Raw genomic sequence first — 26572 nt, forward strand, 5'->3', positions numbered from 1 at the left:
GGCACATTAAACATCTTGCAAGTATAGCATAGATACGCTAGGGCACACATATCATAGCGTAATCACAGCATATTAACAACTAGGGCACAAGTGGGATGTAACATCCTATAACCGTTTCCCTCAATCTTGCCACCTCTATCCTACTTCTCATGATTGAGCATACTTAATGCACTCGTTTACCATGGTAGAGAGCATGAGGGAGAGCATGAGGAGCATTCACAATAGGGTGCCTTGGAAGTCTATCCTTTCTAAGCCCAAAGGCAGTACCCTTTGTACCCCTACTTACACAGTTCCCCTACTTGTAATCCTCCTCTCCCCTTATGATTGAGGATGCCTTTCTTGTCTACTTCAATAACCACTCCATACAGGGCTTGGAGGGAAGATTGCAATAGGGTGCCTTTGACTTGACTTTAGGCCCAAGGTTAGGACCTTATCCTCCTTGGCCTCATGTGGTCTGTAACTGATGGTCTTCAAACATCATCACGAGGTGGCCTTGCGGTACTTAACCAATGGTCCTCAAACCATATTTACGAGGTGCCATACCTAGTGAGGAGTCTTTCACCATTCCCCCTCCTTGCATTTCCTCTACTTCCTTAATAGTATTGAATATTAGGTTATCAAGTGTATAGATTTAATTATATATTTACTCTCAATCAATCTATTAAGTATATAGATATAAATTCTGCATACAGTCAGATATAAACATATATGCATTTACACCTGTATGAATAATATATCCTGCCCTCATACCACAAGTATTCCATCAGATCCGCTGGCAATGAAATATCTCTGTTGATATTCGATGCAGATGTAATTCTCCTTCATTCAGATGTAATTCTGATTTTCTGATTTGATTGCTGTTGTAATCAGTATTAGACCTCTTCAGTCCAGATTAGAATTCTTACGGTGTGCTCATACATACACTCCCTTCCAGAATTCTGCACATATTTCCCCTTTAGGGTCTAGCTCATTAATATATATTATGTTTGTGCTCTGCTTTTAGGACTGATGGATATATGTCTTAATTTTCTGTCTCAGATTATCTCTAAATATATCTATATTCCTATCTCTATGGACACAATCTTACTTAACAAGGCTGTTTTTAAATTCTGAAAGCGACCCTCAGAATTCTGCTCACAAGGTCTGCTCTTGAGATAGGAAAGGAAAATATGATAACCTTCTTAAAGTCCTCAAAGGGATTCTTATTTATATCTTCCAAAGACACCCCTTCACCAAAAAGGTGCACCTCTTTATGCAAGTTGGCCAAGTAGGAAGTAATTTTGTCTAAATTAAATTTCTCTTCTAAATTGGGCGCCTATCCCTATGAGGTCGGCCCAACAAAAAGTTTTATTTAATTTTTATTTGTTTTGCAAAAGTGGGCGACCAACCAAGGGGGGCCGGCCACATAAATAAATATATTATTATTTATTTATTAATTTGTTTGTTTGTTTATTTATTTATTTATTTTTCTAGTCAGCCCTAAACCTTGTTTTAACCTAGGTCAGCCACCATTTCCTTGCAAACCATTATCATTATTATTTATAAGGGCTGCAATCTGAGTTAGGGACATGTCAGTCATCTTGGAAGTGAAGTGCATGATGAATTTGTAGCTGTTCTTGATTTCTCTTGTTGAAATGGAAGTAATGGTCGCCTTTTTGGGTCGTACTTGGAATGGAGGTACTAAGGAATGTACACTTCGAGTCAAAGGTTAGTGGGGAATGCAACGCCAGAGAATTGGTATCCAAAATTATAGTTGCTTCCGCCTTCCTAGATCTGTATGTCTGGAAGAATATTTGCCACAGAGCAGTACATTCTTGCTACTCTTGCAAGAGCCAGAACTCGGAATTTACTTTCCATGGTTTACGTGGGTCTTTGTAGAGGAATGTGCTTAGAGAAGGCAATTTCTCACAAATTGCCTACCAGTGGTTCCTTTCTTGGCATTGTTGATTCTTGGGACTTCAATGATGGGGAGCATGAGCATGTCGTTCATCACCTTGGGGTTGGGCATGTCCTTTATTAGCCACATTGGATTTGAAGATGTGATATTCATTCTCTTGCAACTCTTGAGTGCCTCCATGAATGTTGGGTTAAATGTGGCTTTTTTAAGGCTTCATTAGACACTCCTATGCAAATGAGAATCTCCACCCTTAGTGGAATTGACAAATGGGCTAGATGAATCATAGTTTTGTAGACCATTGTTAGGAATGGTAGGGAAAGTTTTGAGCACCTAGTTTTTTTGTAGTCGAGGTGTGAATCCTTGTAGGCAAAGATGAAGAGGTTGCGTGAATGGGTGCTTGAGACAAGATAATTGCATCCTTTGAAACAAAAATATTGGTTGTCAGTGAATTGAAGATAGTTTAATAGTGAGTAAAAAATATTTTCAGATTGTAAGATAGGTTTACTAATTAATTGTGGATTTCATAGTCCACTTAAAAAGCCTATTGGCTAAATATTGTTTAACCCAACTAAGCTTGAAAGAAAGTGATGGGAATTTGAGAAAAGAAAAAGAAATTCTTTACTTTTGAAAATGCATCCATTAAATACTTTTAAAACTAAGTTAAAATACCTTTAAAACTAAGTTACTGGTTCATCAATAAAATGATGAGCACATAATTATATTGAATGGGGGGGGAGGTGAATCAGTATAGTAAAATCTTTTACTTTTTCAAACTTTAACAACCATAACAACATCAATTGCACAATATCATTGATGTTTTGGTAATTGATTGAATTAACTATGAACATGAAATATACATATAAAGAGATTACAAAATGATGTTTCTAAAAGAAACAATGTAAACGGAACTGAAATTAGAATCTAACTAAGAAAACTAAAGATTCCTAAATGTAACATTAAATGACCGTAAATAGAAATTACTAACTCTAATACCCTCCCTTAATGGTCATTCTATCAACCACACCAAGTTGCCCCCTAAATTTTACAAACACGTCCGGGCTCAGAGACTTGGTGAGGATGTCTACAGTTTGATCCTCAGTTGGAAAATACTGCAATTGAATAGATCCATCTTCTACAAGCTTGCAAATGAAATTACAATGAAGCTCAACATGCTTGGTCTGCTCGTGGAAGACTGGATTTTCGGCAAGTTTCAGCACTCCTTGATTATCATAGAACAAGGGAGAACTACCTGCTTGATACATTTGCATGTTAGAAAGCATCCTTTGAAGCCAAACTGCCTCACAAGCTGCCTTAACAGTTCTTCGATATTTTGCTTCGGTCGAGGAAAGAGCTATTGCCTGCTGCTTCTTGCTGGTCCATGTGATTGCACTTGTGCCCAAACTGAAGACATACCCAAAAGTAGACTTTTTGTCATCAACAAAATCTACCTAATCTGAGTCTGTAAAACCAATGAGCCTAGGATCTTTTGCTTCTGTTGTACAAATTGCCAAAGTCAGGAGTTCCCTTCACATATCTTAGCACACGCTTTGCTGCAACCCAATGTTCAGCTTTATGTGCTGTCATGAAGTGAGATATGTAGCTCACAACATAATTGAGGTCAGGTCTAGTGGCGGTGAGATAGATGAGGCTGCCCACTAGTTGCTTGAACGCTGCTGATTCATTCACTACAGGTGAGTTCGATTTAGTTGATAGTTTCAGCCCTTGCTCTATAGGTGTAGATGTAGGTTTGTAATCATGCATCCGAAATTTATCCATCAGACTCTTGGCATACTTGGATTGAGAAATAATAATGTTGCCATCTGTTTGCCAAACCTCTACATCGAGACAATAATGCAGAAGTCCCAAGTCTCTCATGTCAAAGGATTGACACAAATTCTGTTTCATCTGCTCGATCAAATGTGCTGCACTACCAATAATGATTAGGTCATCAGCATAGATGACAAGGACATCACCACCAGTATTCTTGACATCAAACTAGGATTGGAAGGACTGCTTTGAAAGCCTTGATCAACTAAGTACTTATCAATTTTTATGTACCATGCTCGAGGAGCTTGTTTGAGGCTAGAGAGTGCTTTTAGTAGTTTGCATACCTGGTGTTCTTTACCGACAACCTTGAAACCAGAAGGCTACGTCATATAGGCTTCTTCCTATAACTCACCACTAAGGAATGCACTCTTGATTTCCATTTGATGGAGTTTCCATCCAAACTGGGCTAAAAGAGCGAGGACAAGCCGAATGGTGCCCATTTTGGCTATGGGAGCAAATGTCTCCTCATAGTCGATGCCCTCTTTCTGCGAGAACCCTTTGGCTACTAATTGAGCCTTGTACTTATCAAGAGTTTCATCAGCCTTATATTTGACTTTATACACCCATTTGCAACCAATGGGTTTTGTCCTAGGTGGAAGATCAGACAGGACCCAAGTGTTCTTCAGAAGACTATGGTGTTCAGCTTCCATAGCCTGTTTCCACTCAGGGATTCCTTTAGCCGCTGAATATGTCTGAGGCCCATACACATTAATGGTCTTGGCCCACCACTTAGGTTGGAGAGTAGAAGCACTAACATACAAGTCAGGAGGATCAACTTCACCTGAGGTGCTTGGAACAAAGTCATTTGATTGTGGATCGGTATTTTCTTGAGGAATGTCGGGTGGTGCAATATCATATTTGGGAGACTCCTCAACTTCAGAGTCGAGTCATCTGAAACCCTCCCATCAGGTGGATGTAAGGGAAGATGAACACCCAAATCCTTAGCCTTCAAAGGCTGATCATTAGGGCTCAAAACGAGAACAGAGCTGAACGGGCCCTCGTTCTTCATCAAATACAACATTATGATTGAATATGAGACAATCAGTGTCTCATCAATCAACCGATAAGCTTTGTGGTTATCATTGTAGCTCGTGAACATTAATTTTTGGCTCTTGGAATCCAGTTTCATGTGGTTGGCATCTGGAATGCAAACATAAACAATAGAGCCAAAGACCTTCAAATGATTGATTTTGGGCTTCCTTCTAGACCAAGCTTCCTCTAGGGTCATCTTCTTAATGGCCTGCGTGGGAGACAGGTTCAAAAGATAGATTGCAATGTAAATTCCTTTAGCCCAAAATTTCTTTGGAACATTTGTGTGCTCCAACATAGATCAGGCCATCTTGGTGATTTTACGATTTCTCTGTTCAACAACACTGTTCTGTTGAAGGGTGTAAGGTGTGGTAAGCTGATGCTTAATCCCATGTGTTGCACAAAAGTTGGAGACATCAGAAGAACAAAATTCCCCCCCATTGTCTGGCCTAAGGCTGTCTACCTAACATCCTGACTATTTTTCCACCAAGGCCTTAAACTTCTTGAAACATGTTAAACACCTTTGATTTGTTTTGAAGAAAATACACCCACATTCTTCTACTAAAATCATCGACAAATAACAAAAAGTACTTGGATCTAGCATCCAATGTTGCTTTCTAGCCTAACAAGCTCTGCAAAGTCCATGATTCTGAGTTTGAATCTTAGGTAACCCAACAACCAGACCCTCCTGAAGTAACTGAGAGAGATAGTGAACATTTAGGTGCCCATATCGTTGATGCCAGAGATTGCTAATGGAAGAACTTTTGGCTGCCATGTTGTGCTCTTGAGAATCACTAGTATCAACAAGTCTATAAAGACCATGATCCTCAAGGCCAACAACAATAGTAGTGCAAGTCTCTCTATTAATAATGCTGCACTTGTGTGAACTAAAGATGACATCTAGTTGTGGAGAATGACGCATGATCTGACTGATGGACAACAGATTGAGCTCCATACTTGGGACAAAGTATACATTGAGAAATATTAGATTTCTCCCTCCAAACGTTCTCTGAACGTTACCCTTTCTGACAATAGTATACTCTTCGCCTCCTCCAAAGATTACTGAATCTTTGAAAGGCGTGTATTCTGTAAACCAATCCCGACCATGTGTGAAGTGTTGAGAGGCGCTAGAGTCAATGTACCAGGCAGATGATTTCACATGATTAGATGGGCGTTTGGCCATGAATGCATAGAAGGCAGACTCCTGGTTAGAATGTGTGGCAACATGGGCTTTCTATTGAAACCCTCCCTATCTAGATTGCTCAGACACCAGTTATTTCTTGCAATATTTCTTCATATGGCCATACTTATGACAATAGTTGCATTGAATATTCTTCTTAGGATTCTCCTGAGGTTTGCCTTTGCCTTTTTGCTGGAAGGACTTGCCTTTGCCCTTGTCCTTATCCAAAGCTTAGGCAGTGAATCCTTGTTCAGTGGAGGATGTGCCGGTGCTGCTACCAAACTGCTGTTTCCATCTATCATGCTGCATAAGCTTGTTGCAGAGATCAGAAAACTTGAGATCAACATTCGTTGAAGTAATGTTGAGCGTCTCAATAAAATTTTCATAAGATTTGGGTACGCTCTTCAGAGTTAAGACCACTATATCTCCTCCATTTTGCAACCAAATGCCTCCAGCTCATCATGGATGCTTTTGATCTTTGTAAGATGCTCTTGTAGTGTTATCTTATCGTTCATCATAATAGAAAACATGTTCTTCAGAAATAATGATTGGCTCTTATTTGAGGTTTCATGGAGATCCTTTAGATGAGTGTAGATCTTTGCAACTGCTTTTCTAGACAGTACTTGAGGTAGCTGATCGTTGGTAACAAATAATTTGATGAGCATCACTGCTTCCCGATTGCGTTCATTGAACTTGTCTTGGTCTTTTCTTGCTGCCGGAGGACCAATTGTTGTACCTAGAACCACCCCATCAAGACACCGATATTCAAAAATAGTCAACATGCATTGTTTCTTCGTGTTGTAGTTGCGACCATTGAACTTCTGACTATTTTCCAACATAATGTTGGTCAAAGACGCTATCGTGAGCATCGAGGTCAAAGTGAGTCAACATTGTGAGGGCTCAAAAAATGAGGCAAAACTTGATGATCAAATCATAGAAATAGTTGCACAAATCCCAAGGCAATGACGATTGTAAAAAAATCCTGATTTTTATACCAAAAAAACAGTCAAAATAAACCCCTAGTGCGTAGGTACCCAGAAGAGCAGAAATTTATGAAAATTGTGTCAAAGCAAAAAAAACCCTATGATGGGTCATGAGCAAAACAAAACTCTTAGTTGGTGCATGGGTGAAAGATAGAGGTCATGCAGGTGACTTAGCAGGGAGATCTCACGTAGGTCCAAAGAAAATCGCGTGGGCAGAGATGAAGATGACGTGTGGGTTGTATTTAAATAAAAAACGACGGCAAAAACTTAGACCCAACGCACAATTTGTAGACCCAAAAAAATCTCATAGACATGGCTGCAAAAACTCCTGACAAAGACGAAAAAGATGTAGAAGAATCTCCCATTGGGCACAGAAAAAAACATTACAGAGAAGAAACATGACTGGTTATAGAATGTGGGAAGCCGACGCGAAATGTAGAGAAGGTTTATGAAGTAGAAAACCACGAACACAAACATCCGAACCCGCAAAAAACTTTCACGAACACAAACGACGTGAGTAGAGATCGTCTAGATCAAGCAATTTCATCTTCAAAAAATCTGCGATTCTTAAAAGTAGCTTCACGATTTTCAGATATGGGATGCAACAAAAACCTTCAAATTTATTAGAAAGCAGCCTGAAAAAAACTTAATGCATCCACAAAAAATTAGCACGCGATTTTCTACCTTAGAAAAACCATGGGAATTTTTATCACTTAAAAAAAAACCTACAAAGAATATTTTTAGATTTGCAAACAAATTTTGCAAAAATTTAGAGCCTCTTTGATACCATGTTTTGGTAGTTGATTGAATTAATTGTGAACATTAAATGTACATACAAAGAGATTACAAAACGATGTTTCTAAAAGAAACAATCAGAAACAAAACTGAAATTAGAAACTAACTAAGAAAACTAAAGATTCCTAAATGTAATATTAAATGACCATTAAATAGAAATTACTAACTCTAATAATTCACGTAAGATGCAACAAATACACAACAGAAGAAGTACACAAGATTTATGTGGAAACTCTTACGAGAAAAAACCACGACAAAATAGTGCTTATATAAAACTTCTTTTAGAAATTTTGTAGGCACCAACCCACAATTCATAGGCACCAACACCCACAATTCATAGGCACCAACCTATTGGAGGCATCAACTCCACAATTTGCAGGGATCAACCCCCACAACAAAGCACCAACTTAGCAAGAGACACCAATCTCTACTTTAGGGAAGCACCGACTTTCAAATGAATGAGTATTCTCCTTCTCAAACTATGTTTTCTTCAATCCACGAATATTGAAAAACAAAGTTGAAATGATTGTCATGAAATGAATATTAAGGATTGAATCAAGTTTAGAGTTGCATTATTAATATTAATACATTTATTTATAGGTTAGATTTTGAGTCTTAAAACTATTTTAGAGTCAAAAGTTTGACGAGACCTATCCATCTAAAGTATTAATCCATATTGAAACCCTACAAAAAAGGCCCTAGCCATAGAATACTACCACCCCGCTACTAGTAGACTATAAAGCTAACTTATAAAAGTCAATATCAAAGGAAGGGCCGAGATAAATTACATAGGCCTCATAGAACTCTTGGTTATTAAGTTACAATTAACACAAAACATTAAGAACCAAAGCCTTTACTCCACACCTTCCTCCACTTCCTCATCATCTTAGTTGTCTGAAAACAGTGGAATCACATTCTTCGGCAGCATCACTTTCACTTGTAGAGTGATCTTCACAGTCTATAGGAGACAAATTTTATTGTCGTTTAATTTCATGGAGATGTTCCAAGAAGCAGTCGAAATGGAGTTTTGTCTGTGTAGTGTCGTAAATTGTAACCTCACAATGTCATACTCATGTGGGCCACACTTTAGTGTTTCTGCCTTCTATGCCCTGATTATGCCTGATTCTGTTGACACTAGTACCAAATTTGTTATCTCTGATTATGCCTGATTCTGTTCACACTAGTGCCAAATTTGTTATCTTTGCAAGTGCCAAATTTGTTATCTCTGCTCTCTGCTTTGTTTCAGCCTAGATGGATTGGACTAAGGCACCCAGTGTCTTTGTCCTCCTGGACTAGAGCACTAAGCACCATAGTCCAGGCCAAAAGGGCCCAAATTTGAACCATCCAACGGTCGGAAAATGTTGAATGGGAAATGATTTTTGATGTCGGCCTTCTTCCTAATTTTCAACAGGTTTCATGAGGATAGGTATAACAGCAAGTTTTATCCCCTCATTTGAAACATCTCTCATTAAGGAATTCACTCTACATCAAGCATTCAAGCGAGTAAGCAATCAAGCATCATTGAGGCAATGAAAGAGAGGTTAAGTATTCAGATTTCAAGCATTCAAGATGGCATCCATGATCAAGTTTATATGAAGACATGCATGAGTTCTACATGACATCATCAACCTTTTTATGAAGACTTCAAGGAAAAGGAGATTCATAAAGAAGGTATAACATTTTAATTCAACATTTAATTCTAGATCTAACCATTGCCCTACAAGGGTAATCTCTTTTTTCAATTTCATTCTATAGGGTTAATTCCAAACCCAATGTTTGACCTAGGCAAACCCCTAACAACCCAACACCATTTTTCGTCTTGTTGGTTGAAAATTTTGTAGGGTCAACTCGAAAAGAGCCTACAAAATTGTGGTTTCAACCACAACAACACGAGATTAACTCTCCCATTTATTAAGGGAAGGCTCCCCCTGTGATTCACTACTCTAATCCACTAAAATAAGATGCAAATTTCTATCTCCTATTGTAACATGGGTGGTACATCATCTTATCCTCTTTTTTCAGGACAAATGTTATTCTCTTTCTCTTTTTTCAGGAAAGAATTTACAACATAGAGTAGCAATGATTCTTACAACTTGTTTGTTACAAATTAACTTGGAAAGTAAGAATGATATAATATAATGAGAAAAGAAGCAAAGTTTCTGTAAAGGCGCAAAGTCCTCCGTTGCTTCTCCGGGACGGGAAAGAATGCTCAAGTTCAAAGTCTTGAATTCACTGCTGTCCTATCAACCTTCTGTATAATTTCTTCTGTAACCCAAAGAGTTAACTAAGGAAACCAAAATAAAGCTCAAAGTCTTCAAAATGATTCTTAACTTTACCTTTGATAAAACTTTTGTTGAAGTAGTAATATGAAGCTCAAAGTCTTCAAGTTACTGTTTCTTTTCCGAGATAACACAATCAAGCCCAAAGTCTTCAAAGTGAAACCTTAATACATATGTTATCAGCTATTTCTATTTAAAATTTCAAAATTAAGCACAAAGTCTTCAAAATGATAATATGATCACCAATTCCTAATTCTAACAACAATAGTCAAGCTATGACACAAAGTTCACAAGTTAACAATTGCTTCTACACTTTAATAATATTCTTTCCACACACCTTTATTTGAATAAATAAGACTTTATAATGAAAACGACATAAGAACACTCTCACCATAAACACAAATGAATCCAGCACAAAGTCTGGATGCCAAAAGCTTTCTTCTTATTTCATCAAATTTTCAAATTCTCAAGAGGAACACAAAGTTTCACTTTTGCTCGACTTCGGCAGAGTTTCGACATATATATTAAAGATAATAGATCCATAATTACAATGAGCAACCTCATATTTATAGAAGAGAGGTGTAGCAAAAAACTAGGAAATTACTATGACTAATTCAAAGAAGAGTCCTAATTGACTTTGGACTCATGCATATCCTACATGCAAAAACTAAATACTAAAATGACACCGTTATCAACATGTACATCCAACCGAAAATCTTCTAACTTCAACCAAGTGTCGAAGTCCTTTTCAAGTGTATCTAACTCAATTGAAAACACTTTCAAAGTATTTTCAATTTCATTTTTAGCTTCCTCCAATTCATTAACCAAGGTGACAATTGAACATAAAAGATGAGTCCCTTGACTCAAAAGCATGTCCATCCATTCTCCTACCGTCTTTCCGCGAGAACTTATCTGCTCAGCTTGCTTCACAACCTGCTCATCCACGGAAGAAGTGACTGGCTGAATTACCTCAGAAGACTTGGTGATTTTAACCAAGATCTCTGTCAACTGATTAACTTGTTTCTTTAATCTATCTTTCTTAACCTTCTCCTCATTGTACATTGTTATGAGATGCCGGAAAGAAGCTTCCACATCCTCAACAGTACCCTCATGTGTTTGCTTGCCCAAGTCAATCTTCTTAATCGGAAGGCTGAACTTTATCAAGATCAGTCTTTGGAGGAGGAATAGCCATCTCCACATACTTGTTCTTTGATTCATCCACTCTAACTCTAGACAGAGTTTTAGCCTTCTTCTTACCCTTAGGCTTGACTGGTACAAGTTGGCTGAAATCAAACTCATCAGGAGAGATGGCTTGTTTCTTCCTTTTAGGAGCATTAGACACTACCCAGGGTGGCAAAGAAGCGTCTTCATCTACTCTAGAAGTTAGAACTTGAGTTGCCAACTGCCGAGATTGCATATTGGTAGTAACAATGGGTGGAGTTGAGGTGACAACAGTAGATGGATTAGAAACATTTGAAACTTGAGGAGGAACTTGGGTTTTTGACATAAACTTATCAAAATCTTCAAACATAGAAGATGTGACCTCAAATAGATTAGGAAGGAACACGGTATCTAGGTTGTCATGAGGTGTATCAAGAGCTGTTTCACTTGTGGAAGTGGAGGGAATAATATGCATTTCAAGAACTTGTGAGGAAATTGATATAGTAGTATTCATAGGAATTATATCAGAGATAGTGACCGAACTAGTACCTGTGACATCACATGATGAAGGAGGAATGCTTTCTTGTGTCTCTTTGAGACAAGGAAGTTCTTGGGATTACAAGAAATCCCTCTTCATCAAACTCTTCTTCTTCTTGCTCTTGTTCATTGTCTGGCTCATCTTCTTCTTGAAATTGTTCATCTTCATTCAATTCTCCTTCTCCAACTTCATCAGGAACTTGAGTATTTTGTGTTGAAGACTCACCTTGAGTTCTACCTTTTCCTACGGTAAACTTGAATTTAGGACCCTTGGAAGTCATAAATTCTTGCCTATTCTTGGTCCTTAATTCAGAATTTTTTCCCCTTGGAACTTGCAACATCTTCTTCAAATAACTCAGTTTGGAATGGCTTCAATTGCACACCGATGTAGGTTCAACCATGCAGTGGAATTATCAAGAATCTTCTGACATCTGATCCTTATAGAAGTATTCTCCTTTTGGAACCATTGTATAAGAGGCAGAGGTAATCCAACAACTTTATTTCTTTCATATGCAGGATCAAGAATATCCCCATCTTCTTCAAGGTCTTCTGGAACGTGAGCAAGATCTGTTGGTGTAAATAATTATTCATCTTGGATATTATTACACCTTTACTTAAGTTTATTTAGGAAATGCATTTCATAGTAGTTTGGGTATGAGACATTTGGGTGTTTGTGCCACATTGGGATAGTGTGTGTAGGAGAATTTCCACCTTTTATGGTGTTGATCTTGTTGTTACACTCCACATTTAGTGGGTGATCCACCTCATGTGGAATATTATATTGTTTCTCCTACCTACCCACACCTATTTCCTACCTACCCTTGTTTCTTATTGAGCCACATGTCATGTTTGTGTGCTCACATATCCATATAGCCTTGCCTATATAAGCATGCTCATATTCATTGTATGTAATGAAATGCTTAATGATCCAGTTGATCATATTTTTCATCTTGATAGAATACAGTTTATTTCTATTATCTATTTTGTTCTCTCTTATTTGTGCTTTCCATTGCCTCTTGATCTTGGCAAAATCTCACATGGTATCAGAGCTGGTCCATGTCTCACATGGTATCAGAGCCATTAGAGTATCATTGGTTTGCCAATTGAGAGAAATTTGATGTTATTTGGGGTTTGCATTTTGGAGATTTCTATTGCAGGTTTTTTTTGAAGCTTGATGGATCAAATCTGAGGTCACCATTGGATTGAGGAGGTCCAAGAAAGCCATTTTTGCCTTTTGTTTCATCCAAATCGGACTTTGGAGGCCAAATCTAGAGGCATTTGAAGTTTGACGTTGCGGCGGAAATTTTCCAGAAATTATAATTTTGCAGGCAATTTTCAAATAGCGATATCTCACTCATCCGGACTCGTTTTTTCGAGCAATTTTTTTTGTTTTGGGGTAGAATTTCGTGATTTGTATAGTGGTGTAGATTTTTTCTGATTTTCGGATACAGGTTTTTCAGAAATTGTGAAATCTCGATTTTTACAATTTTGGAGGCTTCGTTTGGGCTCATATGGACTCCTTTTCAGGTGCCGTTTTTTTTGAAAGTGCATATTTTTTCATCTACTTTCATAATATGCTATCTGTTTGCAGTGAGTTTAAGTAGAAATTGTACTTTCAGTATTTGGCCATTTTTGGCATATTTGGTATTTGCATTTTGTTTGGATCTCAGTTTAGATCACTAGCAGTATTTGTTGAAGTCTCTTAGATCTCTTTTTGAGAAGTTGTAAATTGAAATCAGAAGTCTACTTTGCCTTGTTTGGCAAGTGGCCCATTGTATACGCACTAAGCATAAAGTGCCAAAATCACCATTTTGGGGGGATTTCTTGATTGAGTATTTGGGGGGGGTGTCTTGTGTGATTGTGCCTCTCTCTATCTTGTGTTTTTTCATTTTGGTGCTATGGGTTCTCCTAAATTTCCACTTTTAACTCCTCATAATTATGCATCATGGAAGATTTAAGGCATGGAGTAAACTAATGGAAAAAGGACTCATTCATTATGTAAATGAAACTATAACAGCACCACCTGATCCTAAGGCTGATCCTAATGCTCAAATTGAATGGCTTACTAAGAATGCTATGGCACTTGGAACTCTTAGAAAGTATGTATCAGATGACCTCATTTTTCACATTGATAAGTGTACAACAATTAAAGAGGCTTGGGATATTTTTCAAAAATTGTATGGTCAAGTTGATGAGATTAAGGGCTACAAGCTTGATAGTGAACTCACAACTTTGGATCCCAAGGATTTTGATACAATCCAAGATTATGTCACAAAAGCAACTGAGTTAAGAGCAAAGCTAAAGGATTGTGGAATTGACAAAAAGGATGCTCAATTGGTTTATAACTTGTTGGACAAGCTTCCTTCAGAGTATGCAGCCTTTGTATCTAGCTTTCACACCCATAGGTTAGCTCAAGGTTCCTTATACACTTCTCCCTCATTTGATTCATTCACGGAGATGTTGATACTTGAGCAATCTAAGTTGACTACGATGGGGATTTTGAAATCTTCAAAGTCACAAGCTTTGGTGGCTAACAAAGGGAATCAAAGTAATCAAGGAAAAGGCAAGAATCAAAAGCAACCTAAGTCAAAACCACAAGAAGGTGGAGCACAATCTTCCTCTCCACAACAAGGTGATTCACCATTCTCACCTAAGAGGAAATCATATAAGGAAAATCTTTTTTGTGGATATTGCAAGAAGTCGGGACATGATGAACATCATTGTTATAAGAAGGATATTGATGAGTTGAAGAATCTTCTTGAGAAGAATAGAATCAACCTACCTTCTAGAATGTCTACATTGGCTTCTTCTTCTAAGGATAAAGGAAAGGATCACTCTTTTGGGACAGATAAAGGAAAGGGACAAGCTCTTTGTGCTACTACAAGTCATAATTCTGGGAGATGGCTTCTAGATTCAGGGGCTTCTCATCATATGGCATCTTCACAGTCTATGTTTTCTACATTTGAGCCTTGCCACATGCCACAGATTTTGATGGGCAATCATACATACATGGATGTGATTGGGAAAGGATCTATTGCCATTGGGGATAACTCCTTCAATGATGTGTTGTGTGTACCCCACTTGACAAATAATCTTCTTTCCATCTATCAAATCACACATGGGGCAACTAGGAAAACTATGGAGTTCACACCTGATTCAGTTATCATTAGAGACTTGGAGAGTGGAGCTATCATTGCGACTGGGGTGGTTGATCATGCATCTCGGTTGTACTCTTTTTCACATTTTGGTCCTATTGATGAGGTTGATTCTTCCTATGTTGATGATTCACATTTTGAGGAGAACTTTGGGCATTTGAACTTGGGGATTCTCACATGTGACCCTGTTCTTGAGCCTTGCATTTCATCTCCTTCTATTGATATCACACCACCTATTGCACTTGATGATGCAGTTAGTGCGACAGTTTTGCCTTCTTATGATTCAGTGCAGCAGGATATTTCATGTCTTCCAGCTTCAGTTGATTGGGATGCCTACTTAACAGACATTGCAGGTTTGTTTGTGGACTCCTACATTGCAGATTTGGGAGATACCATTCATGACATTCATCTTCTCTTTGATGAAGATGATCCTTCTTTGATTGTTGCGAGAGATCACTCTGACCCTCTTGTGCATTCTCTACATGATCAATCTTTAGAGGTTGACATGATTGTGGATACTTTTATACAACACTTGGAGGAGGTCTCTTTATCTTTTGAGGAGACATATGAGTCTTTGGATATTGTTCTACATTCATCTCCACTAGATCTTAGAGTGCCTTTTTCAGCAGTGTGGCACAGTTTACCACCTTTGGAGGGGGTACCTTTTAGCATCGACATGGGGACACTTGAGCAGTTTTCAGAGATTCCTTTCATCATGAGTATTTTTGCTTCATCTTCCCTTCATGGTCGGGGAGACTTCATGGATACACGTTTGGTTTTGTTTCTTCCTAAGGGGAGGAATGTTGTTAGACGTTCATGTAGCAGTTTCTTCATTCATCTTCAAGCTTATATCATTGGTGCAGATTCCAAATTGAGGGGGGGATTCCTAGTCTGTCTTCTTCTTCTCTCATATGGGGGGGACTTTTTCCTTACATGAGGTTTTGTCTTTCACATACTTCTATGAGAGTTCTTTGTATCTAGTTTTTATCTCTCTTTTGGAGGAGGGTTGTTTCCCATTGGGTTTTTCTCTCTTTCCCCGCTTTGTGAGAGATTTCCTTGCATTGGTTTTCATGCATTTGCATTTGTACATGGGTACCTAACATGGCCTCGTAGCCGGGACCCATGTTGCATTGCTTAGTTGCATTGTAGACTTAAGTACATTCCCCTAAGTTGCACTTAAGGGGGGGTGTTGGTGTAAATAATTATTCATCTTGGATATTATTACACCTTAAGTTTACTTAGGAAATGCATTTCATAGTAGTTTGGGTATGAGACACTTGGGTGTTTGTGCCACATTGGGATAGTGTGTGTAGGAGAATTTCCACCTTTTATGGTGTTGATCTTGTTGTTACACTCCACATTCAGTGGGTGATCCACCTCATGTGGAATATTATATTGTTTCTCCTACCTACCCACACCTATTTCCTACCTACCCTTGTTTCTTATTGAGCCACATGTCATGTTTGTGTGCTCACATATCCATATAGCCTTGCCTATATAAGCATGCTCATATTCATTGTATGTAATGAAATGCTTAATGATCCAATTGATCATATTTTCCATCTTGATAGAATACAGTTTATTTCTATCATCTATTTTGTTTTCTCTTATTTGTGCTTTCCATTGCCTCTTGATCTTGGCAAAATCTCACATGGTATCAGAGCTGGTCCATGTCTCACAAGATCAAAACTCTCAATTTGCTCCACAGTGAGTCGACAATAATCCATCCTTCAGATGTCCTCCTCTGTCCGACAATCTATCCACACATCTTCAATTCGGTGCACATGAGTGTAATTCTTCTTGATCTTATTCTTCATGCCCCGGTAATCAAAATATTTCTTGGCCTTGAAGAACCGCATGGTGACTCTTCTCATCTCTTCTTTCATGGCACGGGCCTTGTAAATTGAGTTGATAGAGTACCTCCCTATGGCAATAGAGAATTTAAGACCCGTTTTATGAGCACCTGACTGTCATTCATGAATAGAAATCATCTGGCGAGCCATCTCCATGAGAACAATCTAATCAGATGGATACCTTGGTAACACGAAGGGCTCTCCATCAAAGCAACCAATTCTGATATAAGTGAAAGTAGGAAATTGTAGAAAAATGCATCCATATTCACTTACAACTTTCCATGCTTCATCTGACACCCTTTTGTTGTGAAGGTCTTTATCAAATAAACACATATATTGAGCAAAGTAAGCATCATTCACCCTTCTGAAATGAAAAATACTCTCCTTGAGAGTCAATTGGGTAAAATATTCATAAATAGGAACCTTGCTCCTGTCACCTGTAGTAGATAACCTTGGAAAATGCCTCATAGAGGCAGCTGCATAGACTAGATAAGAAGTCATAAAATTTCAAGGTGGTGGGCACCTTGGTCAATTTCTCACACAAAGGGCATCCACAATTTGTTTATTCCAGAAGATCTTCTTCTTATTCTGCCTTATGACAGGGATATATTGATACATCCACTTGTGGTAGGTATTTGAAGTTGGGAGGCCTTTTACTCTACTGAGTAGAGTAATGAGATTGTTGATCTCAATGAAGTCACTACGAGGAAGAATCTCAGGCCATCTTGAAATTGTAGGCCTAGGTTTTTTTAACCAATTATCATTTATGTTCTTTCTGCATTTCTCTGAGTTTCTGTCAAAGTATGTAATAGCTGATTGCATATCAATATCTGCATATTGATCAATAGGTGAACATTTAAAAATGGTATCAAAGAAGTCCTCATCAAGCTTGATGAGTGTTTTCCCATCTGCATCCTTCACTGATCTTGTGGTGGAATCATATTGGTTGGCAAGAGACAACACAAATTTTGGATTCAGTGTGGACATGGGAAATGCGGCCACCTTGTCTATCTCACTATGAATTGTAGGATCCATTAGGTATGATATTGGTGGCTTTTTAACTCTTTTGAGAAATTCTTCAAGATCCACATGACCAATTTTTGTGTCTCTACTGTTATCAATATTAGAGGATACAAAAGGAGGAAACACTGGAGAAATATCTTGCTTTTTAAACTTCATTGTTTTCTTATGAGAAGAAGTCTCTATCATTTGCAAAAGATCAACTGCAACATGAAAATTTCATCATTTGATCGAATAAGCCACCATAGAAATCTCCATTTGATAAAAAAAAGTTCATTGATCCATTATAAATTGATCAAAAATTAATCAATTTACAAGTGTGTGCTCAAAACGCAAATCAGACTTATAAGTCCAATCTACACTTAGTGTAAATCAAAGACCAAAAATAATGTATATCGGACTTATAAGTCTGATTTGCATATTTTACAAAGGGAAGGAAAAAAGGTATAAATCGGAGTTACAACTCTGATTTGCACTTTTAGAAAAAACTAAGTTCAGTGTAAATCGGAGTTATAACTCCAATTTATATCTAAAAGATATGTAATTCGGACTTAGAAGTCCGCTTAACATATTTGTAAATCATTTGAGTCAAGTGTCGGGTGGGATTCAAAGTCCGACCGACATCTATTTAGGAAGGGCCGAAAACCATTATCAGGTGTCGGGCGGGGTTTAAACCCCGACCGACACTTCAATGTAAAAATAATGATAAGGAGTGTTGGGCGGGGTTAAAACTCCGCCCGACACTTCATAGCATATATGACATTGTCGAGCGGCTTTAATCCCCCACTCAACACTTACGGGAAGGGCAAATGTTAAGGAAAGGGTGGTCGAGGTACCCCGACCACTCTCATACACTGTGGTGGGGATCGGGGGGTAAAACCTGCCCACCACATATACTTCGACAACGGCTGTGAAAAGAATGGAACACGGGGATAAATCCCCGACCACCACCACCACAGTTAATACCTAAGTCATAGAAATCGGCGATTTTCAAGCATGAAGTTCAAATTTTTTCGAATTTCTAACTTAAAAAAAAAATACGTTCAAATTCGGCCATAAATTCGGCGGATTTTTAAGTTGCAGTGCGTGGGTCACTGTTGCTGCAAGAAGTTGCAGTGCGTTGTCTGTTGGGTCGCCATTGCTGGAAGAATTGCAGTGCGTTGTGCGTTCCCGTCGCTGCAAGGCTTCCCGTCATTCTCAGAGCCTGTTCTGAACACTACCGTTGCTGCTGTTGACAGCCATAGGTGCAGCCTGGGCCCTGCACTACAGTCCATGTCGCCACGACTCCACTTTACCAAGCTCCAATGATAGCGTATTCAGGAAGGTGCCTTTTTTGGCTGCATTCGATAGTCATAGTCCATAGATACAAGAAATATTTTATAGTTTTATAATTTTTATTTTGCCTGACTCAGTGATTTATTTTGCCCGATTCAATTTGATTTATTTTTATAGTGTTATAATTTATTTTTTAGTGTAATAATTGTTTTTAAGAATTTTTTTATTTTTTAATATAATTTAATATTTTATTATAGTGATTTTTTCATTATTATAAAAAAATATATGCAAGCATTATAATAAAGCTTATAATACTTGTATATATTTTATTATGATGATTTAATGATTTTTATTATAATGCATTTTATTATATATTTTATTACATTGATTTTAGCAATGTTAAGCTATTTTAATAATTTATTAGAAGTATACATATATTTAAAAATAAACAAAATTATATAAGGTGAATTTTATCCGAATTTTTTTTTTCGAATTTTTCCCTTGTCGAATTTCATCCGAATTTCATGGCTGTCGATTTCGAATTCGAATTCGAACCTTGTGACTTTGGTTAATACTGTGGTGGATGTCGAGGGTTATTCTCGCGCCACTGTAAATAAAAAGCATTGCATACAAAAGGGAAAAACGGGTATGGTGGGGTGTATGCCCGCCCCATGCCATACGAGTTTATGGTGTGCGACGGACACGCAGTCCGCCATACCAGAACCAATAAGATCATTGCAAAAACGAAAATCGGATGTACAATCCGATACATCAAAGATGTATTGAATTGCAAGTTCGATTTACAGCTAGGGCACACAAAAAATCTTAAAATAAATCAGGTAGAACAATATACATACCTGAAAGAAAATAAGGAAGCTTGAAAACTCGAATTCTCCAATCCACAAATCAGTCAATAATGAAGGATTAGGGCATTAATCAAAGTGTAAAAGGATAAAGAGACCCAGTTGAAAACAAACTTCAAAATATTAAGGACAAGTTGTGCATAATTAAAGTGTAATTCAGACTTGTAGGTCCGAATTGCATATAAATTACCAAAATAGTGCAAATTAGACTTGTAAGTCCGATTTGCACTCACTGACTATCACTCAAGTGTAATGTCGGACTTATAATCCGATTTTATACTCAGAGTCTATACTTTTTGTTTATGCTGATTACCCTCATATTAGTATCTTTAGCCCTAATTCTGACATTTAATCATTTTATCCTATCCAATTGCAAGAATTCAACAAAACGGAAGTGATCAATTTTGTGCTCAGCTCTTTCAATAGGATGAAGTTGGGCGTTGGTACATTTTTCCCAAATGTGTCGTTGTGAATGGGTTTGATTCCTAGTTTGCATGCTTAGATTAGTGACCCCCATTTTCACACTGTTATAGCTTGATTTGCCACGTTGTTGATATTATCATGCAACAAATAAGAATTGGCAGCCATTGATAGCATTAGAAGCACTAGAGAGGGATATTTTTACATTTATTTAAAATTTAATATTTATTCAAATTTAAGTATTTTTAATGTATTTAAATTTAAATACTATATTTAAATATATTTTTGATTTTTATGGTGGTTTTGTTTGTTATACGATTCAACACAGTATTCTGAACTTGCTTCCTGTTTAATGTGCAAATATGTCTAAATTTATTATTTTATACGTTTTTGCTTATTAGTCACAGAAAAAGTGTTTACCTGCATTTTAAAACATACTTGACACCAAAATTGTGATGTTCCAAACTGCTATGCTTGGGTAATTCAAAAACCCCGTCAAAATTCGATCAATGCAAGTCAAAACATTAAAAAAATGTGGGTAAATGAAAAAAACTCAATTGATACCCCGCAATTGAAAAAAAAACATCCTTTTTTTTTCATTCAGCCCATGAGTTTTTTTCTATAAAGTTTGTAACACTCGAGGGTGAACCTTCTGTAACAGATCAAGAAAATTCATGATACTTTTAGGATTATTTATGGTTCAAGCTTTATTCTTTATGATTTACTTTCTTTTAAAAATGTCCGCTGAAAGCTATTAGACGTTTGTTTATTTTCTGTTACTATGGAATATTGTATGCATAGTTTTGCATGCTTGCAGGTACGGAAAATGTTGAATAGGGTGCAGCTGATATCCATATTCCCATTTAAATACTGATAATGGTGACATCTTTCATTGATATACCATTTTAGCACATAAAGTCAAAAACAGCATCTGTGATTCTTTCAATTTTCTTAGTTCCAATTTTACTGGAGGACAGCATTGCTTTTATAGGCTCTTTTTCTATTGGAGTGCATTTAATATGAATCAAAGTAGTACCATCACACAGCGATTGCATAAGCAAGCTATAAAAAAATTAAAAACTAAAATTCTGAAATCCTAATACATTTAATTATTAATTTATTACTAATCTGCCTATAGAATTTTTTGTGATAGCAATCGGGTCATTCAGATTAATAACTAAATGCAACCATCCACTGGGCAGAAAGAGAACCTCCCCAGCCCTGCAAATGCATTCAATGGGTCTCGTTTTTCCATTGTTTTGTATCTCCATAGAGATTAATGAACCACTCAATTATAGAAACTGGTGAGGCCACGTACCATCTGGGCTGGGGTGTACACCAGGAGGAACCGCATTAGTAGGTAAAATAATCCATTTGTCAGGGCCCTTTATGACTGCATTCCATGCAGAAGTACTGTTCCCTCTGTGTGGAAGGAAGACCCTGAGCTAGCTGGACTCAATACTAGCCACTTGTAGTCAGCCCTCTCCTCCCCCAGCAATGAAATAAGATCCTCTCTGGAATTTGTCTTATAATTGAAGTTTGGACTTTGTTACTGTTTCTACGCACTATATTTGGTTTGAAATAAAATTTGCAGTTTGTTTTCTGTGTTTTAATGAGTATTTTAGTGTCTTTTAATTTGCAGTATTTTTCCCATTTCAAACCTGTGTAAAATTAAATTCCATTTGAACTTTTGGATTGTTGTGCCATTGCTGTGTACATATAATTTGACTATGCTTTTTTGAATGTATGAACCCAAACCCCAATTGTTTTTTGCTGTAATGAGAAACCTGTATCCATACCCAAACCCAAACTTGAACTCAAACCTGACCCATAATTTAGCTTTAAATTCTCTTCAGAATGTGTCCAAATGCATAATAGTTGTCTCATTTTAACACTGTTGTGCCAAAACAGAGGCATAATCAGCTCTGGTTTGAGCTTATGCAAAAAGAGCTCTTTAGAAAATTTGGAATTTCCTGGGTATAAAATTATGATAGAAATGTAGGCTCTGCAAAAATTGAAAGTAAACTTGCCCTGCAGTCTGTTCCTTTCTAGAAACTATACTGGTGAGACATTTAAGTTCAAATGTGAGAGCAAAAGTTGCAAACAAGTAATTATCGGTTCTGCAAGAACCTTGGATTTTCTGGGATACAGATATTTATAAATTTGGTAAATACCTTGAAATACCCTTATTCATCGTTCTTTGAGATGTCTGGTAAAATCTAATGATTTTCTGGAGTACTATAGGTGGAGATTTTTGTGGAAGCAGAAGGCATTAGAAAAATTTGTAGTAAGTGTTGACACCTAATTTTTTTCACTAAGTTATGATACTTTATCAAGATTCAACTGTATAGTTTTCTTGTCAAATTCATTGATTCATATTTCATGAGTAGTGGTTCAACCCATCTCTCATGAGCATGAATGGTCACCTTAGTACTTATTGCTCCTAGGAGATGCCAATAGGAGGGAAGAACTTTGTGGGAGGTCACCTCTCCTAGTCCTATTCCAACTCGAGTGTGCTTAACCATGAAGTTTTCCCCCATGTTAGGTCTACTCAGCTTCAAGCCTACTTTGCTTTCCACCACATTTGCTAAGCGGGTCTGATGTATGGGGAAACTCTATTGTTAGGTGTACATTAGTTGTAGTAGTATTGGGATGGGTGACCTCCTAGGAAGTCCCGATGCTTCCCCCTTGTGAGCATATTATCTAGATGCAATGAATGCTAAGTGGATCGTTCATGCTCATGAGGGATGGGGTCATGTGAACCACTACTCATGAAGTATTGTTCAATGTATTTGACTAAAATCTATGCACTTGAATCCTGTTAAAGCATCATAATTTTACACACTGAAAATAACATCTATGGTGAATTTTATTAAGTTATTATGGTGTCCACGGAAGGAGTCTGGTTATATTGCCTAGCTGGGGATGCTTTGATAAAATCTTTTTATCAATAGAAACATTTTGTATTAGGAATGATCTAAACAAGCAAAATCTGATGCTTAGGAAGGGACCTGTTTAGTCTTTTATACAAACTGTTTATTAATATTAGTTTAATTACAATTTTAACATTTTTGGATTTTTTTCAATTGCAGGGGAGGTGGTGTTGATTTCTTGCATCATATTGGTTGGCCTGTTTGCTCTGCAGCATTTTGGTACCCAGAAGGTAGCCTTTATGTTTGCACCTATTGTGATCACTTGGCTGTTGTGCATCAGTGCAGTTGGCATATATAATGTTGTTCATTGGAATCCTAGCATATTGCGTGCTTTCTCTCCTTATTATGTATACAAGTTTTTTAGGCGGACTGGTAAAGATGGTTGGATTTCTCTTGGAGGGGTACTCCTTTCAATTACAGGTTTGTGGAATGAATCATGTTTTGTTAGAAGGCATTTTTGTCACTCTATTGATTCATGGAAAATGGTCCGATTGAACATGACTAGAAGCCGAATACTTAAATGTTTTTGTCATGAATATGGTGGTCAATCACTCGTTTTTGCTCTTGCTACAGGTACAGAAGCCATGTTTGCAGACCTTGGACACTTCACTCCTTTGTCAATCCGGGTCTGTGAAATTTCTGAAAATACATTCTTTGAAAATGCTTATGAGAGACTCACAAATTCATTCTAAATGTTTCATCCCTTTTCATGTAGATTGCCTTTGCAGGATTTGTCTATCCTTGTTTGATATTATCTTATTTGGGACAAGCTGCTTTTCTTTCGAAGAATAAGGTTACCGAAAGTTTTTATAAATCTATCCCTGGTATGATTTAGAGATATTTGATTTTATATATATTCATATATTTATAGTATGGATTTCTCATCTAGTATTTATTTAAATTTGTGTTTTTGAAGGTTGTTATCTCACAATATTGTTTTGCAGAGGCTGTTTATTGGCCTGTGTTTGTGGTAGCTACTCTTGCTGCAATTGTTGGGAGCCAAGCTGTTATTTCGGCAACGTTTTCTATTGTCAAGCAATGCCATGCTTTGGGTTGCTTCCCACGTGTTAAAATTGTTCATACTTCAAAGCATATTAATGGACAGATCTACATACCAGAAATAAATTGGATTCTCATGATTCTCTGCTTGGCTGTCACAATAGGATTCCGGGATACCACCATTATTGGCAATGCTTATGGTATGTGCATTGGGAATTTTATCTGTGCTTTCTAGCTTTAGTGATTAACAAGATTGAGTATATTTATCTAGGTTCATGTTTTAAATAATTTTCTCTTTTGCTTGAAGCATTGCTGTCATCATAATGTAACAAAGTGCCTGATGTTACTTGTTATAATCAGTCATATTATTCTCATGGTAGGGATTTTGGTGCATATTTTTTGGGCTCATGTTTTCAAATTGTATTTGTTTTGTTTCACAGGCATTGCTGCCATCACTGTTATGTTTGTGACAACATGCCTTATGACTCTTGTTATAGTCATTGTGTGGCAAAAGAATGTTATACTGGCTATAGTTTTTCTTCTGTTTTTTGGATCCATTGAAGGAGTTTACTTATCAGCCTCTTTTACAAAAGTACCTCAGGGAGGTTGGGCTCCTCTTGTTTTGGCAATGGTATTTATGATTGTCATGTATGTATGGCATTATGGTACAAGAAGAAAATATATGTTTGACTTGCAGAACAAAGTTTCTATGAAGTGGATTCTCACACTTGGGCCAAGCCTTGGAATTGTCCGTGTTCCTGGGATTGGCCTGATATATACTGAACTGGTTACAGGGGTTCCTGCCATATTCTCACATTTTGTAACAAATCTCCCTGCATTTCATCAGGTACTTGTGTTTGTGTGCATAAAATCAGTTCCCGTTCCTTATGTCCCTCATGAAGAACGCTATCTTATTGGCCGCATTGGCCCAAAAGTATACCGGATGTATAGATGCATTGTGAGGTATGGATACAAGGATGTTCAGAAAGATGATAATGATTTTGAGAATCGGCTTATTCTCAGTATCGCTGAATTCATTCAGATGGAAGCAGAAGGATCACAAACTTCAAGCTGTGAGTCATTGGATGGAAGGATGGCAGTAATTAGCACTCCAGTTAGATCTGCTGTAAGGATGGTAGTTTCAGATCTTTCTAGTGATATGGTGGGCAGTATTCCTAGCAGTAAATCTCCAACTCTACAATCTCTTCAGTCAATGTATGAGATAGAGTCCCCTCGATCAGAAAGGCGACGAAGAATAAGATTTGAAGTGCCTAGGAATCCTGCGATAGATCCCTCGGTAATGGAGGAGCTATCGGATTTAATTGAGGCAAAGGATGCAGGAATTGCTTACATATTAGGTCACTCATACATCAAGGCTAGGAAGTCATCAACATTTCTAAAGAAATTCGCAATTGATGTAGGGTATTCATTTCTTAGAAAGAATTGCAGGGGTCCTGCTGTAGCCTTGAATATTCCACATATTAGCCTTATTGAGGTGGGTATGATCTATTATGTGTAGATATTTTGTGCAACTTATTCTGTACGCGAGAATATTGCAAGAAATTGTGTTTTCCTCAGTGAGATGAGATGCTTTTAAACTTATGCATATGCAATGGCAGTTTTTGTATATTATGCTTTCATTTAAAAACAGATCTCTAAGTAATTGTGATTAGAAAGACATTAAAATTAGTTGTTTCCTGCACTTACAAATGTCTACATTGACCTGGAATGTTGCCATGCATTTGGAGTCATTATATAGCTTGCAAATGGTTTACAGCATTGGCAAAACACTGAAAGATATTAACATTGAATATGCTTGCTTGATTCTTTTTTATGTTCTGTAAAGTGTGAAATAAATTGAAGTACTGATGTACATAAATTTTACTTGTACAATTTGGACACAAGATGTTAGAAGTTGAAAAGATAAATTTGTGACTGCTCAGTAGTTTGGCAAAACACTGAAAGATAGGAACATTGGATATGCTTGCCTGATTCTTCTTTAGGTTCTGTTAAGTGTGAATAATAAATTTCAGTTCTGTTGTACATAATTTTTCCTAGTAGGTTTACAATTTTGATACAAGATACTAGAAAATTGTAAAAAATAAATGTGTGGGACTACCGAGTAGTTTGGCAAAATCCCACTCTTGGCTTCTTTTAACCTGTTTGGGCCTTTTTTCTGTGTGGGTCTACGTATTTATTGCTGCATATAACAATAACAATATCAATGAACTAAACTGCAGGAGTGTAGCCATGACAGGGAAAATCTAATTCATTTTCTTTTCCTGACACCTTGTTCAAGCTTAAGTTCAATTGGCATTCTTTTGAAAGGGACTATAACACATGCCAGCCTCAAATTAGATCCTGTA

General features: G+C 37.2%; 1 protein-coding gene across 1 annotated transcript in view; it reads left to right on the forward strand.

The window, feature by feature from the left end:
• LOC131073909 (potassium transporter 7) overlaps positions 1 to 25895 on the forward strand; it is a 53304-nt gene extending 27409 nt beyond the window's left edge. The window contains exons 5-9 of the mRNA XM_058010416.2: positions 23367 to 23627; positions 23781 to 23833; positions 23923 to 24031; positions 24152 to 24406; positions 24647 to 25895. Of these exons, the coding sequence (XP_057866399.1) occupies positions 23367 to 23627; positions 23781 to 23833; positions 23923 to 24031; positions 24152 to 24406; positions 24647 to 25725 (1757 nt within the window). The 3' untranslated portion in view covers positions 25726 to 25895. The remainder of the gene's footprint in view (positions 1 to 23366; positions 23628 to 23780; positions 23834 to 23922; positions 24032 to 24151; positions 24407 to 24646) is intronic.
• The last annotated feature ends 677 nt before the right edge of the window (positions 25896 to 26572 follow it).

This window comes from Cryptomeria japonica, chromosome 9 (assembly GCF_030272615.1).
Source record: "Cryptomeria japonica chromosome 9, Sugi_1.0, whole genome shotgun sequence".
Taxonomy (NCBI): Eukaryota; Viridiplantae; Streptophyta; class Pinopsida; order Cupressales; family Cupressaceae; genus Cryptomeria; species Cryptomeria japonica.